At 40.2% G+C, this 13801-nt stretch overlaps 1 protein-coding gene and 1 long non-coding RNA gene across 4 annotated transcripts in view; one reads left to right on the top strand and one right to left on the bottom strand.

The window, feature by feature from the left end:
- Positions 1 to 13801, bottom strand: part of LOC150052520 (uncharacterized) — a 35739-nt gene that overhangs the window by 16257 nt on the left and 5681 nt on the right. The window lies entirely within an intron of this gene.
- Ms4a5 (membrane spanning 4-domains A5) lies at positions 4096 to 13138 on the top strand. 2 transcript variants are annotated; one of them, XM_090348694.1, is made up of 5 exons: positions 4096 to 4349; positions 5268 to 5396; positions 7124 to 7180; positions 9393 to 9545; positions 12735 to 13138. In XM_090348694.1, the coding sequence occupies exons 1-5, from the start codon at positions 4209 to 4211 to the stop codon at positions 12825 to 12827; spliced, it is 573 nt and encodes a 190-aa protein (XP_090204820.1). In that variant the 5' UTR covers positions 4096 to 4208; the 3' UTR covers positions 12828 to 13138. The 2 variants fall into 2 exon arrangements, with proteins under 2 accessions (XP_090204820.1, XP_090204821.1); XM_090348695.1 differs by having other exon boundaries at positions 9478 to 9545; positions 12735 to 12824.

Below are 13801 nucleotides of genomic sequence, written 5' to 3'. Positions count from 1 at the left end.
GGACTGGCAAAAAAAAATGCGCAGGCCCAGAGTTCAAGCCCAAGTACCCAGTTAAAAGAGATCAAAACTAGAGGATTTAGGGATTCCCACAGAGATGCCACATGTCACTACTGTGCTCTTTAGAGGACAGATATATTGGGCCGGGAGTTTGGCCTAGAGGTAGAGTGCTTGCCCAGCATGCACGAAGACCTGGGTTCAATTCCTCGGTACCACATACATAGAAAAAAGCTGGAAGTGGTGCTGTGGCTCAAGTGGTAGAGCTCTAGCCTTGAGAAAGTCCAAGGACAGGGCTTGGGCCCTGAGCTCAAGCCCAGGACTGGCACAAAAAAAAAAAAAAGAGGACAGATATATTAAAGCAGTGGGTAGGTTTTGCAACAATGAAAAGAACTACAAATTTGAAAAGCATTAGCAGTAAGGTAAGAATAGAAGAGCACAAATAGCTTTTCTTGAAATAATTTCACAAGGAAATCAGAGCCAAGGCCTAATCTCATTGACTGGATCACAGACCGTGGTCCAATCACCTAGGGTGCTGAACTCCTAGTGCTGGAAGCACTAGCAAATAAGAAACTTGAAATGAAACGTTGTTTGGGGCCAGGAGTTAAGCCTAGTGATAGGGCACTCAAAGACCTGATTAGATTCCTTGGTACCACATGCCCGAAGACCTGGATACAATTCCTTGGTACCACATACTTAGAAAAATCGAGAAGTGTTGCTGTGGTTTAACTGGCAGAGGGCTATCCTTGAATAAAAAGTGTCCAAAGACAGTGCCCAGGCTCTGAGTTCAAGCCCCCAGGACTGACCAAAAAAAAAAAAAACTTCGTTTGTAAGTACAAAGGAACGCAAATGTATATAATTAAACTACTGGAGCCATTCCCCGTCAAAGTAAGAAAAACCTAAGTGCATAGGGGTAGAGAATGTCATCCATGTTTGAATAAGTATAGATTTATTAGATAAATTGGATAATATAATTTGATAAAAGGGCAGATTGTAACATTTCTTACAATAAATCCAGAGGTAAGCTCGGTGAGTTAGTTCGCTATAAGCATATTAGATAGGGGATAGTGAGATGGTACATGGCAGTAATCTGAGCTGTGTGAGAGGATCATCATGACTCAAAGCTGGCTCTGGGCAAAAGTGGGAATCTTAGCAGAAAAATAAAAAAGTACTGGCTGGGGCCAGGAGTTTGGCCTAGTGGTAGAGTGCTTGCTTAGCAGGGTTTGTTCCTTGGTACCACATACATAGAAAAGCTGGAAGTGGTGCGGTGGACCAGTAGAGCTCTAGGCTTGAGAAAGCCTAAGGACAGTGCTCAGGCCCTGAGTTCAAGGCCCAGGACTGGCAAAAAAAAGGTATTGACACTTGGCTTGACTGGGAGAGCATTTGCTAGCAAACTATGAAGTACAGACTTCAAAGCCTAGTACTGCCAATTTTTTTCTTTTTTTAAATTGTAATGTATAGAGGGGTTACAGTTATATTCACCAGATAGTAGGTATTCTCACACATTGATACCCCTTCTCATATTTTTGTTCCCCTTTCCTTCCCCCAGCCCTCCCAATCATCATCTTTCCCCCCCTTCTCTTTCCTATTTCAAATAAATGTATATAAAATATGCCAGGTAACAAAGTCAGATACTGTTAACAATATGAGATTAACCAAAAGGAACTAAAGAGAAGAGAAATAACATAGTACATTAAGAACAACAATCACACAAGATAAAGCTCTTGCTTCCATATTCTGGAGATCCTTTCATTTAGCCTCATTCTATATGGCCTTATGTTTCTAGGCTTTGCATTATTGTAATCCTCGACTAGGAGGGTTCTAGATATAGTACTGCCAAATTTTTTTCATATATTTTTTATTGTAATTAATAGAAGGGTTACATGATATTTGCCAGATAGATGGTGCATTAATTCCCATACATCGATACCCTTTCACATGTCTTGGTCCCCTCCCCATTTCCCTCCCCCTACCCCCTCCCCTCATCTTATTTTCCCCTGTTCCCTATCCAATTTCAAATAACCAAATACAAATATATCCGATATATCAGGTAACAAAGTGAGATATTGTAACAATATGAGATAACCAAGGGACAGCAAAAGAGATGAGAGATAACATAGTACCTTAAGAACAACAATCATTCATTATATAGCTTATATTTCTATATCCTAGAGATCCTTTCATTCAGCAATTCCACTACTTGGCATTTATCCAATCATCCAGAAACAAGAACATACTAAATCCACCAACACAGCAATGTTCATTGCAGCACTATTTACCATAGCAAAGATATGGAACCAACCTAGATGTCCCTCAGTTGATGAGTGGATCAACAAGATGTGGTATTTGTACACAATGGAATTTTATGCTGCTGTCAGAAAGAATGACATTTCCCTATTTGTTAGGAAATGGAAAGACTTAGAAAAGATCATATTAAGTGAAGTAAGCCAGACTCAAAGGAACTTAGGCTCAATGGTTTCCCTCATTCGTCATAATCAGTAGAAACCTTGGGCTCTCCTAGCAGAGATTTGCAATAGAGCAAAACCTTGATACAAAAGGCCATATAGTAGTACTGCCAAATTTTAAAACCTTATATTGGAACAGAATTTAACTCAGACAACACTATTCCAGCATCAGTTAATAACCATGAATGATGCCAGTTAGAATTCTGTCCATGGAAAACTGAATGAGAAGTAAATTCAGAAAAACAAAATCTAATGCATGAAGATCTTTTTAAATATTCTGAGTCACAGCTAAGCAGAAGCTGGCCATGACAGGAAATTCAATTAAGGAAAATCTGATCTCAGTAGAAAATACTAAAGAAGAAGGCAAAGTATAAAAAAATTTAACTAGACATAAATGACTATTTTCCTTTCATCTTTGTAATTTGGTAGTTCAGATCTTCCCATGAAGATGTGGAATCTTTTCCTTATCCTCTGAGTCTAAATTGTCTACACAACTTGCTTGGGCCAGTGGATGTAAACCATGATTGCAGAGGTATGGAAAGCGCTTATGAACTGGAGGAGGTTCAAGAGTCTGCCAATTGTTGGATATATTTCCGGGGCCATCCTAACTCCTCTGACGCTCTACACCCACTAGTTGATCTGAGATGCATGAGAAAAATTGGAAGAGATGAGCAGAGCAAGACCACATGCATGACCCAGAGAAATGTCAACAGAATAAAATAGATTATTTGAAGTCATTATGTTTTGTGTGTGTGTGGATGCACGCACACACACCAGTCCTGGGGCTTGAACGCAGCGCCTGGGCACTGTCCCTGAGCTTTTTTTGCTCGAAGCTAGGACTCTACCACTTGAGTTACAGCTCCACTTTGAGCTTTTTTGGTGCTTAACTGGAGATAAGAGTCTTATGGACTTTCTTACCTCAGCTGGCTTCAAGCCGCTATGCTCAGACCTCAACCTCCTTAGTAGCTAGGATTAAAAGGCACTGAGCCACTGGTACCTAGCTGAAGTGTTTTGAGGAAGCCTATTTTATAGTCAAATCAAGTTGCAAAATATAAAGACAGGCAATAAGGATGCTGTGTGTGCTTCAGAAGTTTGACATTACCTCTATGACTTAAAGTATTTCGTTCTTTTCCTGTCTGAAAATGGAGAATTGAAAATGGATACCAGATGTCATTTATCTGGGAAGTAAAATGTATATGTGTATATGCGTGTATACATGTGTGTGTGTATAGAGGGGACAAGGAGATAGACAAGGAATGAATATACATATACACGTCATATGTTATATATTATGCACTAATGTCTACCAAATCAAAGTAGGTTTTCTTCATTTATAATATATTCATTTATTAATTTTGTCCATGTATAAATGGTATGAATATATATGACATGTTTATGTTTATATACACTTATATTTTATATCACTGTATATGTGGAAGCTTAAACCTCAGGGAGGTATGTGACTTGCCCTACAGTCACAGTTTGTTTCTGACCAAACTAAGACTACTACTCAGCTTCTGTGATCCAGGCCACAGATCTGTCCGGTTACTTTGTAATCTTCTTGGGATCTTGAGCAGAGCTGAAATTCTATGACTCTGTGACTCCGAGGTTCTATAATTCCAAGTCAAAGCACAACAATGGCAGTGCTGCAGACCACCGTACTGCAGGCAGTGCAAGAACATGGTCTAGACAGAGGAACCAGCAAACCATCTTCTCTCACTTCAAAATATCAACCACATCGGCTTCATCATGAATACAAATAGTATACACAGTCCCATGTTCCTGATATTTCCTCCTGAGATCAACAGCCCAGAATATAAATCAGCAGAATTCATGGCTACTCAAAACTTCGTGCAGAAATTTCTTGCCACAAAACTGAAGATCTTAGGGGTAAGTAGAGAGACTGCTGAGGGGAAGTCTGAAAGAGGAGAAAGGAAGCTTACCTGATGGCACAATTTTCAGGTAGGAGCCAACCCCAACATTCAGCCCCACTCAACTCAGACAATCCCTCCCACTACGACAATAACATTAATTTTTTTTTTGCCAGTCCTGGGATTAGGTGCTCAGGGCCTGAGCACTGTCCTGAACTTTCTTAAGGCTAGAACTCTACCACTTGAGCCACAGCACCACTTTTGGCTTTTTTCTATGTATGTGGCATGGAGGAATCGAACCCAGGTCTTCATGCATGCTAGGCAAGCACTCTACCACTAGGCCAAACTCTCGACCCGACAATAACATTTTTTTTAAAGTTTTATTGTAAAGGTGATATATAGAGTGGTTACATAAGTCAGGGATTGAGTATATTTCTTTTTGAACAGTGTCACACCCTCCCTCATTTGCAATGTATTTTTTAAAATAATATTTAGAAGCTAAAAAAAAAAGAGAAACAGAAAGGTAAGTTTGGGGATCTCTTTCCTCAGAATCAGATACCCCTCTTTACTTTAGATTTTGCATAATGTAGGAGTAATGACAGCAAATATCAGAGAGACTTTTCTTAAGAAAAGTCTTAGGTCCAGAAGTATAGCCTAATGGTAGAGTGCTTTCCTAGTATGAACGAAGCCCTGGGTTCCATCCCTTCGTACCACATACACAAAAAATGCCGGACATGGTGCTGTGGCTCAAATCGTAGAATGCTAGCCTTGAGAAAGCTCAAGGACAGTGTCAGGCCCTGAGTTCAAGCCCCAGAACTGGCACACAAAAAAAAAAGTCCCAAGAGCATCACACAGGCACTTCTGCTATCCTTCCCTTGTTACAAGAGAGGAACTATCAAACGGAAGAACTAAACAAGACTTTTCCCTCTATTCATAGGCCATCCAGATCCTGCTCGGAATTATGGTTTTTTCTTTTGGAATTGTTTTTGTTTTCCTCTTGATAAAGCCATACCCAAGGTTTCCTTTTGTATTTATTGCCGGATACCCATTCTGGGGCTCTACTTTGGTGAGTATAGTTGGTCCACTGGAAGCCATGTCAATCACAGAAGATGTTAATAAGCATTTAGTAATGAAATAAAAATATTCGGGTACCAGGCGGGGAGTTTTGCCTAGTGCTAAAGGCTTTGCCTACCATGCATGAAGACCTGGGTTGGATTCCTTGGTACCACATACATAGAAAAGCCAGAAGTGGTGCTGTGGCTCAAGTAATAGAGCACTAGCCTTGAGAAAAGGAAAAGGCCCAGGCCCTGATTTCAAGCCCCTGGAGTGGCAAAAACAAAAATATTTGGTATATGATGTTGAGACGAATTAGCAGAAAGATTAACTTGGGTGAAATTTACACACACATACACACACACACATACACACACATTAAATCACCAGCTTTATGTATATCCTATCTTTGGGTCCTGAAATTCCTTTGGGAATATTGCATTGGGTCTTATAGTTGCTAACTTGTCTATTAATTCATCCAAAATGAATAGCTATATGAATTCTAAGTCAGATTCATAGAGCAGAGCAAAGAGAATCCAAAAGTTGGAGCAATTAAGGATCCTCGGAAAGCTCTCGGTTGAACAAGAAGGAAAAATATAAGCAGATCTTGTCAAGGTGGTATGATAAGCAATGTAAGAGGAATGTTGGAAGTACTTCTATAAGCAGAGATCAAAACAGAAATAGAGAGGTAGGATGAAATCCACATATGCCCCTGATGAGCTGCACAGAAGAATCTGCTACATTTAAGCTCATTCAATTAACAGTAATTCCATCTAACAGTGCCAGAGAATAGGCAGGCTGGGAGACTCTGAGTGGCAGATGTCAGGGGAGGTTACACAGTTGCCATAGAGAGCCATGAGTTCTGAGAAAGGATGCAGAAGCTGCCTCCATTAAGAACAGGCCCCAAGGGGTAAGGGAAATTTTTAGAGCCATTTCCAGCTTGACCAAGCTTTCAAATTCCTAAAAGGGTAAAGTAACACGCACAAGACAGGAACAAGAGATATCTAGGTGTAAAGGCAGGGATGCTTTGCTTCAGGACAAGGCATTAAGGTTCAGGAAGGCATTTTATATTCTGTAACCTGTAGTATTTTAGTCCGGGTAGTAAGGGTGGAGGGATGAGCCTACAGAAATATCAACAAGAGGCCTAGAGATTTAAGCACCAAGGAGCTATCATCAGATCTGGAATCTGCTAGGCAATGATGGTGCCACATTTGACTCACCTCCATGAAAATCATTGGGTGTTCTCTGTCTCTGTCTCTCTGTCTCTCTGTGTGTATGTGTTTTTGTGTCTCTCTGTCTCTGTCTCTGTCTGTCTCTGTCTCTGTCTCTCTCTGTCTGTGCCTCTGTCTGCCTCTTTCTGTCTCTCTCTCTCTGTCTCTCTCCAAGAGAGACTCTAATAAGGTGGAATAATTACTGATGTTAGTGGTTATAAACTGACACAACATTGATGTGTCATTATATCATAGTTAAGTTCACAGTACCTAGAAATGGAAATCAGACAAGAAAACTAAACTTTTTAAATTCACATATACAAATCCATTGCTAAGGCTAGAACAGATTGTAGGCCAAGGTTTGTTCACTAGTTGGGGAGCATCATCCAAGGCAGACCATCCCCTCACTTTGTGAAGGGCTGCATGAACACAGAGGAAAAGAAACAAGATGAACAGAGATCTAGCCTGTGAGAAATCCTTAACATCAGACAAATGCATACATCATTATAATATTTGTTCTTATTAACAGTTCATTATATCTGGAGCCTTCCTAATTGCATTGACAAGAAAAAGCACAGAAACTTTGGTGAGTCATTTCTACTTTATTTTAAAAATTATAAATTTGAAATAATTCATTCTAGCTTTAAAAGTCAATTTGGACCATTTGTAAGGAAATGTAAAAAGTTGGAAAAAATTATTATTAGCAAAGAAAGCCAGACCCAGAGAAACATAGGTCATGCAGTTTCCCTCATTTGTGAAAAGGCCAGTCCAGCAAAGAAAGTCCAAGAGACCGCTGGGCACGGTGGCTCATGCCTGTAATCCTAGCTACTCCAGAGGCTGAGGCTGAGATCTGAGGATCATGGTTTAAAGCCATCCTGGGAACTGTGCAACTCTGATCTCCAATTAACTACTAGAAAACTAGAAGTGGTGTTGTGGCTCAAGGGGTAGGGTGGTAGCCTTGAGCTGAAGAGTTCAGGGACAGCACCCAGGCCCAGAGTTCAAGCCCCATCACCAACCAAAAAAAGGAAGTCCAAGAGACTGTTATCTCCTGTTAATCACCTGCAACTCAGAAGTGAAGCTATGCTCAAAGTGGTAGAGCACTAGCCTTGAACAACAGAGCTCAGGGATAGTGCCCAGACCCTGTGTTCAAGCTCCACAATCCCTCTTCCCCACACACAAGTGAATAAGGAGAATCATCAGGCCACTATAATTCTGTGACTAGTCAAGTACTGATAATGACCAATGTCATTTGTTAGCTGTGGTCATAAATTATATCTCCCACTGGTGCCAGAAAAGTTTTCCTAGGTCATCTAGCTTAATTCTCATTTTACATATGACGACAATGAAACAAAGAACTTGCTTACCCAAGTTCCCCAGTCAACGAATCGTGCAATGGGGGTTCAGCATTCTAGTTTCTCCCTCATTTACTCTTTCCATATTGTGTGCACTTAATGCACACCAGACACTGAGAAGCCCTGGTCTTGCCACATAAGAAAGGTCAAGTCCAAACATCCTCATTAAATCACAAGTGGAATACAGAAATAGAGAATGCATTGCTAAGTAAATAGAAATGCATTAACAGAAATACTATAGATTCTGGGGGGGTACCAAATACTATAATTTCGTAGAAAGGCAAGGTTAAAGTTCGGCAGGAAGTACCCATCAGAAAGTAAGTACTTGAAAGGAGTGAGGTGGGGTCAAGGGACAAGGGGTGAAATGAAGAAGAAAGCAGGGAGAATGCAGTCAAGAATCCAATGTATATCCTACAAAATTAAGAAGAATGAGGGAAGGGGTAGTAGGGGAGGGATGGGAGAGAATGTTGAAAGGGGTGATATCGATCAAGATATATTGTATTCATAAATTGCTTATATTGTATTCATGCAACTACTTAAAGATAATTTTTCAATTAAAAAAACATAACTAGGGGCCAGGAGTTTGGCCTAGTGGTAGCGTGCTTGCCTAGCATGCACAAAGACCCGGGTTCAATTCCTCCGTACCACATACATAGAAAAAAGCCGGAGGTGGTGCTGAGGCTCAAGTGGTAGAGTTCTAGCCTTGAGAAAAGACCAAGGACAGTGCTCAGGCCCTGAGCTCAAGCCCAGGACTGGCAAAAAAAAAATGACAGAGGAATGCAATACTTAGAAATATTTAGTTTTAGAAAATACTTCAATACTTAGTTTTAGAAAAATGTGTTTAACAGGCCACAAGTTTTATCAGAGCATCAAAATGCAACACTGGGCGTGGCCACCCTCTGTCCCCTGAGTGCCCCGCTTCACGCCGATGGAGGCTAACTGAGGTATAGAATGTGGCAAATAGAAATAGAGCTGGCCATGGTGGCTTGTAATGCTAGCTACTCAGGAGGCTGAGATCTAAGGATCACAGTTCAAACCCAGCCCAGGCACTAAAAAGTCTGTGAGACTCTTATCTCCCATTAATCAAAAGAAAACCAGAAGTGGCACTGTGGCTACAGGAATAGGGTGGTAGCCTTTAGCTAAAGAGCTCAGGGACAGCACCCAGGCTAAGGGGTAGGGTGGTAGCCTTGAACTGAAGAGCTCAGGGACAGCGCCCAGGCCCAGAGTTCAAGTCCCACAACCAATAAAACAAAAAGAAAAAGAAAAATATTACTAAGAAGTCCTCTGGATTCTGTGGATAAGGAAAGTCCATGAGACCACCTGGCTGGTTCATGGCATGGGGTGATTGTGACTAAAATCTCGTTCTCTAGGAACTCCACTCATTTCTTTGTCTCTGTAGCACAGGAAGTGCCTGAGTCATTATGCTGTGTTTGGATTCCTTTGCAGCTAACCATAAGCCGAATCATGAACTTTATTAGTGCCATGGGAGCAGTAGTTGGAATCATTGCCCTCGTGTTTGGTTTCCTTCTAGACGGAAACTATATCTGTGGCTATTCTCGAGACAGACATCCCTGTGAGGCAATTACCATTCTATTCACTGTAAGTATGCTGCATTTTTAGAGTGAGAAGCCCATGGCTTAATCAGAAAGATTCAATAGCATCCAATCAACACCACCCAGGTAATATGGTACAGGCCTGTGCATTTTACTCACACAAATTTAGGGAAATTATAATATCTGATAAAACAATAAACAGATAACTCCCACCTATAGGAATTAGGGATAGAAGGAATAGAACTGTATGCAAATTAGCATAAAAATGCAATACTAAACAAAAATAGAGGAATATAATTGTTGTTCTAGAGAGATATGAGAAACATGAATATTTTGATGGTTTTAATCAGGCTTTTTAATATTCAAGGAGGTAAAACAAATAAATATAAAACACAGAAAATAAAATGACAAGGAAATCAGTCTGTTTTTAATGAACATTAGCTGTCCAAAGGGGCTGTACCATGGTATTTCACACTTGCCGACACTACACTTTAATCAGCTCAACCCCTTTTATTACTTTCTCTTCCTAGGTCTGCCCTACCCTCTTTTATTCAACAACTTTTAGGGAGTTTCCTTATGCCATCTTTGTACAGAGAATTTCAATATTATGGACCCTCAGTCATTCCTTGTCTCCCTCTCTCCTTCCTCCTGGTCCTACCAAAAGGTCCTACAATTACAAACATGTTTTCTTTTTGTTTTTGGTTTTTTGTTGATTCTGGGACTTGAACTCAGGATCTGGGCATTGTCCCTGAGCCACTTTTTGCTCAAGGCTAATGCTCTACCATTGGAGCCACAGCACCACTTTAAACTTTTAAGTAGATTATTGGAGAGAAGTCTCGTGGACTTTCCTGACCAGGCTGGGTTTAAGCTACAATCCTCAGATCTCAGCCTCCTGAGTAGCTGGGATTATAGGTATGAGCCACTGGTACCCAGCTTAAAGTACTTTTTATACATGTACAAAAGTAAAGAAGCCTGATGAAATTGTTTTAAGAAAGGGAGAAAGAATGAAGCATTTATGTATGCATAGACATGCCACAATAAAGCCCCCTGTGAATCTAATATATGCTAATTTAAAACATTTAAATATTGTATATGATCACATATTATACGGCCAAAACAACTCTAAGATTCCACCTCACTCCAGTTAGAATGGCCAGGATCAAGAAAACTAGTAACAACAGATGCTGGAGGGGATGTGGCCAGGAAGGATCACTACTACACTGTTGGTGGGAGCGCAAACTCGTTCAACCACTATGGAAAGCAGTATGGCAGTTCCTCAAAAGACTAAACATAGAGCTCCCCTATGACCTAGCAATTCCACTACTTGGCATTTACCCAATCATCCAGAAACAAGAACATACTAAATCCACCAGCACAACCATGTTCATTGCAGCACTATTTACCATAGCAAAGATATGGAACCAACCTAGATGTCCCTCAGTTGATGAGTGGTGGATCAACAAGATGTGGTATTTATACACAATGGAGTTCTATGCTGCTGTCAGAAAGAACGACATTGCCCCATTTGTTAGGAAATGGAAAGACTTAGAAAAAAATCATATTAAGGGCTGGGAGTTTGGCCTAATGGTTAAAGTGCTTGCCTACCATGCATGAAGACCCGGGTTCGATTCCTTGGTACCACATACATAGAAAAAAGCTGGAAGTGGTGCTGAGGCTCAAGTGGTAGAGCTCTAGCCTTGAGAAAGCCCAAGGACAGTGCTCAGGCCCTGAGCTCAAGCCCAGGACTGGCAAAAAAAAAAATCATATTAAGTGAAGTAAGCCAGACTCAAAGGAACTTAGGCTCATTGGTTTCCCTCATTTGTCATAATCAGTAGAAACCTTGGGCTCTCCTAGCACAGATTTGCAATAGAGCAAAACCTTGATACAAAAGGCCATATAGTATGACACCAAATGAAAGGATCTCTAGCTATAGAAACATAAGCCATATAATGAATGATTGTTGTCCTTAATGTACTATATTATCCCTCATCTCTTTTGTTGTCCCTTGGTTATCTCATATTGTTACAGTATCTCACTTTGTTACCTGATATATCGGGTATATTTGTATTTGGTTATTTGAAATTGGATAGGGAAGGGGGGAAAACAAGATGAGGGGTGGGAGTGGGGGGGAGGGAAATGGGGACCAAGACAGGTGGAAGGGGATCAATGTATGTGAATTAATGCACCTTCTATCTGGCAAAAATCATGTAACCCTTCTATTAATTACAATAAAAATATATGAAAAAATAATAAATTATGTACAAACAACAACAAAAAATCATGTCTCTAAAGTATGTATTCAAAATATGTACATATTGTATATATGTCTGCCACACAAAATATGATAGACAAATATGGTTTTACCAAGATAGAATAGTAATCATATTAATGCTTACAACTTCAGCGTAAGACTCCATTCTCAGAAGAAAACAAACCTTAGCTGGCACGGTGCCAGCACCCAGCTTCAGTGCTCCTAACCAAATGTATGTCATTTTGTGCTTAGTTGCCAAAATAGAAAGAAAAAAAACATTTCAGTGACTAAAAGGAAATCATAAGGTGATGAAGATCACAATGGTGAATTCCTCCGAGCACTGTTTGAACAGGGAGGAGGCAGGAGGATAGAAGAGGGGCCAGGGGTGAATACTTACCCCTAAAGAAAACAGTGGAGAGAATGAATATATTCTAACTGCACTGTGTACATGGATGGAACTACCACAATAAAACCCCCATAAATTAGAAATTTACATAAAAATCTTTTTAAAATAATAAGTACAAAAAAAGAACATAGATGGTAGTCTCGGTGGATGCTTCTTTTATACATCTTTCTCTGCATGTTCATCTTTTTCTTCATGTTCCTCTTTTTCTGGGCTCATAGGTTTTTTTCTTTTTTTTTCTTTCCTTTTCTAATTTAACTTTTACCATTTTCCTATCTATTCATCTTCCTTCTTCAACAGACCACTTTTCTGATGCGCATTTTGCTCTTTCTGATGTGCATTTTTCCGTGGTTGCTATATTATGGAATTGAATATTACTTACATAATTTAGAAAATATATTCTTTTGTGACTTTTTCTAGTAATATACGTTGTTGTATGCTATGCTAGGAGGTCTGCTTATTCCCATGATCCTCCATGAATTTGATACTCAAGTATCAGATGTACTTGGGTGATGAGGGGAGTTTTCATTACCCGGGAATTGCTAGATCACTGTGCTTCCTTTTTTCCTGTTTGGTTACAGGGAAGTTTGAGTATGCTGGTGATATTTAGCATTGTTGAATTAGCCATCTCTCTGACGTTCTCAATTTGTGGATGCTACTCAGATGAAGACTGAGAGGCATGTTACTGAACAGCACAGTGCTATGAGAGTAAAGATATGATATAAAGATGAACTCAATGAGAGGAAAAGCCAAAAGGAATGCAGAAACTTAAGGCTGGCAATTCTTTCAAGCAAAGAGTAAGGATGGGGGAAGAAGCTGAGAATCTGACAGATGAAATGCACTCTGCCTCAAGCAATGCCACCAGTGCCACTCCCCGTGTCCAGCATTTATCCTGGGATCACCCTCTCCTCTGCACCACGCATTCTTGACATGGAGGGCCATAATGTGGTATGGTATATTGCATCTCCACAAATAAAGATATGGAAGAAAGCTCAAGGTTGGGATGGCTTCGTCACTTAACTTCCCGAATTCACGGCAGCCTCCAGCTCATTTTTTCTAAGAGACTCCACCCAGGGGCTCCAGCTCCGCTGTGTAGGAAGATGAGCTACAACAGAAGCATGATCTGATTCACAAATTTTACATTTAAATCTGTTATTTTTACTATTTAAATTTTGTACACCTGTAATCCCAGATACTCAGGAGACTAAGATCTGACGATTGCCTGGGCAGGAAAAGTCTGTGAGACTCTTATCTCCAATAAACTCAGAAAATACCAAAAATGGTGCTGTGGTTCAAGTGGCAGAATGCTAGTCGTGAGTACAGAGACTCAGAGACAGTGCCTAGGCTCTGAGTTCAAGTCCCAGGACTGGCTAAAAAAAAAAGTTCCCATACTAAATTCCTAAACAAAATCCATATCTACCTAGCAAGTTTGCTGCGAGCCTTCAATTAAACATGTAATGTGTGATGTGATTTCATCGGCATTTGGAATTTATGAATCACTTAGTAAATGGCAGAATGCATTAAATGTTAGGTTCAGCTTTTCTTCCTTTATACACATCATCTGTTTTATCAGTTAGTAGCTGTGTGATTTGGACCTAGTTTCCCCACTTTCTGAGCTCTAGTTTCTGAAAATATAAAGTACAGCCAA

The sequence above is a fragment of the Megascapheus bottae genome, chromosome 16 (assembly GCF_031878675.1).
Source record: "Megascapheus bottae isolate mThoBot1 chromosome 16, mThoBot2.hap1, whole genome shotgun sequence".
NCBI lineage: Eukaryota > Metazoa > Chordata > Mammalia > Rodentia > Geomyidae > Megascapheus > Megascapheus bottae.
This window is presented reverse-complemented; position numbering and strand designations above follow the sequence as displayed.

What these genes read in the sequence shown, in the direction of transcription:
- Ms4a5 (XM_090348694.1), top strand. Translation starts at nt 4,209, where the DNA reads ATGAATACAAATAGTATACACAGTCCCATGTTCCTGATATTTCCTCCT. An exon ending in CATTCTGGGGCTCTACTTTG is followed by an intron (nt 5,397 to 7,123) that starts GTGAGTATAGTT and finishes TCTTATTAACAG; the next exon opens with TTCATTATATCTGGAGCCTT. An exon ending in GAAAAAGCACAGAAACTTTG is followed by an intron (nt 7,181 to 9,392) that starts GTGAGTCATTTC and finishes ATTCCTTTGCAG; the next exon opens with CTAACCATAAGCCGAATCAT.